This window comes from Arachis ipaensis, chromosome B03, assembly GCF_000816755.2.
Source record: "Arachis ipaensis cultivar K30076 chromosome B03, Araip1.1, whole genome shotgun sequence".
Lineage (NCBI taxonomy): Eukaryota > Viridiplantae > Streptophyta > Magnoliopsida > Fabales > Fabaceae > Arachis > Arachis ipaensis.
In genome coordinates, this window is record NC_029787.2 from 15,165,717 (window position 1) to 15,171,125 (window position 5,409).

Consider the following 5,409-nt stretch of genomic DNA (forward strand, 5'->3'; position numbering starts at 1 on the left):
ATAGTTAAAATTATTAATAATTAGTATAATTATTCATTAAATATTAATTTTATATAGTTATAAAAAAATCTATTTTTAAATAAACTGAAAAGAAAGAAGCGTGCATATTAATATTAAAATATACCACATTAATATTCTTAATGGCAAAATATAATCTGTTGTAGAATAATATAATGATTACCTAAATAGACAACTATATTTACATTACATTTCTTTCTTACATGATAGTTTTTAGAGCAAATGTCCTGTATAAATCAAAGGAAGTCTAAAATTACCTAAATCCCCCAAACTTAAAAATGTTACCTGTATGTTTCTATCTACATTTTTATATAAATCGAATTCAATAAATTCAAATTAGGGATTTTAGTAGTAAGTCGAATTTATAAAATTCGAATTACTTAAAATGGTGATTCGAAAGTAAATCAAATTCAATAATATCGAATTACATTATCCCATACTAAATCGAATCTATAAAGTTTGATTTACCTGATCTATGCTAAATCGAATTAATAAGGTTCGATTGACACACGCATACTAAATCAATTCCATTAAATTCGATTTACAATGATTAGTGATTTAGGGTAAATCGAAGCCATTAGATTCGATTTACTGTGTATTAACTACATGCATAATTCAACATCATTTAATTCGATTTATAAAGTCCTAACGTATATAAATACGAGCTCAATGTGAATTTTTCACCATAGTGAGATTCACAATGGGTAATGATGAGAGTTTTTTAGTTCTGGTACACTATAGAGAGTCCATAAAAAAGAAAACGTGATCAGGAATTAAATTTATTGATAAGGACCCGCTGAGTATTTTCCTCAAACCTTCGACGAGTTTCACTGAGTTTCAGAATCCTATACTACAGAGACTAGGTCTGCATGGCGTGAAATAGGTGGAGAAGTTATTCTATAGAATTACGATCTCCGTGTTACGCGATGATGTGAAGTACTATTCATTTGTCATAAGCAGTGACAAAGATATGCAAGTTCTGTTTCATTGTCGTCGTCAGTTTCCCAAGGTGAGGACCCCCGAGCTGTTGGCGAAACTTGTGGATGTGGTATCTAGTTCTGGAGGTTCGACTAGCCTGCTCTAGTTCTATACCTGTTGGTGCCTCGTCAGCTGTGCCAGTGATTATACCTGAGGCAGTTTTAGTTGCATCTCCGTCCTTTGCATTTAATTTGAACCGTAGTGGTGACGCGAGAATGGGTGAGACTAGACCATTTGGGGAGGTTGCGACCGCGACACCCGGTGCTCCTATTATGGTTCCGGTGTTCAGAGAGGGTGGAGTACCGGATGGGGTTGAGGATGTAGTGCATGATGATGATGATGATGATGATGATGATGTGGAGCCCGCCATGATAGATGATGAAAGTGACGATAACATAGCAAAGACCACTCCAGCTGTTGGTGGCGGAGCATCTAGTTCAGGAACTCATTAGTACCCCCCCGCACTTCTCAGCTTTGGACTTGGATGCCATTGCACCTCAGGGGGATCCGAGAGTACTTGCTAGTTTTGGGACCAGAAATACACAAAATACAGGAGCAGTATCTGAAATTTAAGTTAGTCAGCAGTTTCAGGATAAAGAGGAGGTCGTGTTAAGTGTGAAGACTTATAGCATCCGCTGTGGGGTTGAGTACAAGGTGTTAGAGTCCGATCATCGCAAGTATTATGGCAAGTGCAAGGAGTTCGGCAATGGATATACATGGCTCATTCGGGTCAACCTCCACCAATGCATAGGTATTTGGGAGGTAAAACAGTACAATGGTCCTCACACTTGCCTAGCCACATCGATAACTAGTGATCACAGGATGCTTGATTATCATGTCATATCGACCTTAATATTGCCCATGATTAGAGCTGATGCTGCCGTCTCGATCAAGGTGTTACAGAATGCCATAGAGGAACACTTCGGGTTTAGACCGACTTACAAGAGAGTTTGGATGGCTAAACAGAAGGTCCTAGTGTAGATTTATGGAGATTGGGAAGAGTCATATAATGACTTGCCACGATGGGTACTGGGTGTGCAAATTGCGATGCCAGGTAGTGTTGCGGTTTTGAGGACGAGTCCTGTGTGGGTTGGTGGGCAAGTAGATGACTCTTTAGCTTATTTCCATCGGCTTTTTTGGAGATACCTACCGTGTATCGCAGCATTCCGTGATTGCGAGCCGTTAGTCAGTGTCGACGGGATCCACCTGTATGGCAAATACGGTGGTACACTGCTTGTCGCGATTGCTCAGGACAACAACTCCAATATCATTCCTATTGCATTTGCACTTGTAGAGGGTGAGAATACTGAGCCATGGTCATTCTTCTTATCTCACCTTCAGCAACTCCAACATCATTCCTATTGCATTCACACTTGTAGAGGATGAGAATGCTGAGTCGTGGTCATTCTTCTTATCTCACCTTTGGCAGCTCCTAACCGTCTCATCGTCTGCCCCCTACGGAAGCTCACTAAATGTGTCCTGCATCCAAGTGCACTTCATTGTGAACTTGTCGATGCAGTTCCCAGGAGGTAAAACACCCAAAAGCTCCTCAAACCACACATACGCTGGGCAGCCACTCTCGATATTTTGCTCAAAGTCCGTGAGGCATCCGCTGACATACTGACTGTCGTCGATCGGGAGTCTTAGCTGGTACGCTACATCCTGCAGCGTGATCGTGGACTCTCCGAATGGTACGTGAAAAGTATGAGGCTTCGGGCCCCATCTCCCCACAAATCCGCTCACCAATGGCTCGTCCAATCGAAACCAAGTCTCGTTCAGTCTTGCAAGATGGTATAAACCGGCCATTTGCAAGTACGGAACAATCCTATCATCATCCAATGGCATACCGCGTTGCTGTCTCATGCTAGTGATACATCGATGAGGCTGGAAAAGGATAGAAAATTCCTTATCAAAATCGTAACAAAGCAGTGTTCAATGCATAAAATTATGAAAATGTTTAACATTGCATGCTCTAATTTTTAAAATATCGTTGCCAATAACGCCCAACAAATTCTTCATACGACCCAATACAAAACACTAAATAATTCATGACCCAATTCTAAAAAAAAAAAACAAATTTACCAAAGCATGTAGTCTCACACGTTGACATAAAATAGAAAATGCTAAAACTAAACTAGCTTAAGTGTGTCACAATTCTACAAAAAAAGTTATTTTTAATGTATCAAAAATATCAAAAAATTTATATTTAACCCTAACCCTATACTAAGTCTCGCTGAATATAAAACTAAACTAATAACTTCAAAAATCTAACATAGCCTGCAATCCTAACTAACTTTTTTAGGTACCATTTCAAGTTCTCAAAATCTAACCACCTAATAGCTTACTTCTTCTAACAAGCACCTAGCTTAAAAAAAAATAATTTTCTAATTCCTAATTAACGGCACTAAACAACTACTACACGAACTATATTAATATTACTACAATGATTAATTTATGTTAAAAACAAAAAAAATTTCACTAACCTCTTTATAGACGACACCAGCAATATGCGCAACTCCATCTAGTCGATATAAATGATTTGGATCGTTCTTCATGTGTTCAGATTCGGTTTTTTTGAGATTGCTTTATGAGATTTGGTTGCTGGGTGGTGGGACTCGTGGTGGGTGGCGTTTGTTTTGTAATTCGAATGAACTAATTTCGAATTATATATATAGCCACCTTAACACTAAATTGACCACATTGTATTCGATTTAGTAAGGGACGTTCTTGAATGTAAATCGAATCTATAGGCTTCGATTTATCAATACCATTAAATCGATACTATTAGATTCGGTTTACTGTAGGTGTTTTACTATGAAGCTAAATTGAATCTATTGTTATCGATTTACTTTGAACGAGCTAAATCGAATCTTATTCGTTCACTTTGTAGCGGAGATAGCATGTGTGTTATTTGAATTTTATAAATTTAATTTATTATTTGTTACCTTAATTCAAATTTATTAAATTCAATTTATATAGATTTATGAATTGAGAGATCACATGACCTTTTTTATTTTGGGAGATACACAAATTTCATTTCCAAATGGTTTATAAGGATACTTTACTCTAATTTTTAAATATAGCATATATGAGTCGCTTTAAAAGTATTTTCAAACTTCAGTTGTTCAAATTTGTACTTCACGCAATTATTTTAGATAAGAAAAAGCAAAGAGAAATAAAAGAAAGAAACTCATTATAAGAGTTAAATAGATCTCTCTAATTAAAAATGATTTCTCTTTATCTTTACTTTTTTAGTTATTGTTTTTAAATTTTCCCTCTTTATTTTTAGGATAAATTACATAAATAAAATGATTGATTCTCAATATTACATAAATATTTTAAACAGAATTGTGTTACATATATGTTTCGTTTATAATTTTATGTAAATAAAAAATAAGTTCGATTTAAGCTTTTTTAATTTAAATTAAATCAAATGAATTCGATTTAGTAAGAACAATATTAAATTGAAACAACTAGATTCGATTTATTAGCATAACTAGTAGCTACTGACATATGCAATCCCTAATAAATCGAAACAAACTATTTCGATTTAAAGCATAAGAAATCCAATCGTAAATCAATACAAATTGCTTTGATTTACTGGAGATATAGTTCAAAGATAAATTGAATCTAATTGATCGATTTAAATTATTAACTAAGAAGTACAACATAATTCGAATTTACTTATTTCAATTTACTTACGAATTCGTTCTATAAATACAATAAATTCTAATTCTTAGTGGCACTCACAATAGCTATATCCCCAGAAAATAAGTCTTCCAACGCTGAATAACTCTACCACAGGTCATTTGTGTATTTCTTGATCAAAGAATAACCACTTTTATGTCACGACTTTGGACACATTCCAACGCTACTGTATCAGTGCTCGAACTTACTCAACCTCTTTAGTTAAGACTAAGTCAGTCTAACCCTCAATACTTAGCAAGAAAGCTAAGAACACAAAAAAATACAAGAGAAAGGAAATTTTTGTGGAAATAACACTTCATTACTCAAGTATTTGTTACAACTGACTCACACACTCGAACTCTAACTCTCACCCCCTATATTTATAGCCATCCACCTCCTTAATGGATGGTTAGGATTAGGGTTAAGTATGATTTTGGTCCCTAAAGTATAGGCCAAATTTTTTTTCGTTTCCAACCTTTTTTTGCATATAAAATCGTCCCTAAAGTTTAATTTAGTTTTAAAATCGTCTTTTTTACTAAATTTTAATTTTTATTACCAAATTACCTTAACCAAAAAAATTATAAATAAACAAAAAGAAAAAAAGAAAAGAAAGAGAACGGGGAGGGAAAAGGGAATCGGGAGGGGTAGGGAAGAAGAAGGTGGAGGGGAAGGGAAGAAGTAGGAAATAAAAGACGAGGGGGAAAGGAGGGACGGCGCCGGCGAGAG

General features: G+C 35.5%; 1 protein-coding gene across 1 annotated transcript; it reads left to right on the plus strand.

Moving 5' to 3' along the window:
* LOC107632582 lies at positions 2,044–2,382 on the plus strand. Its single transcript, XM_016336245.1, has one exon. The coding sequence runs from the start codon at positions 2,044–2,046 to the stop codon at positions 2,380–2,382; it is 339 nt and encodes a 112-aa protein (XP_016191731.1).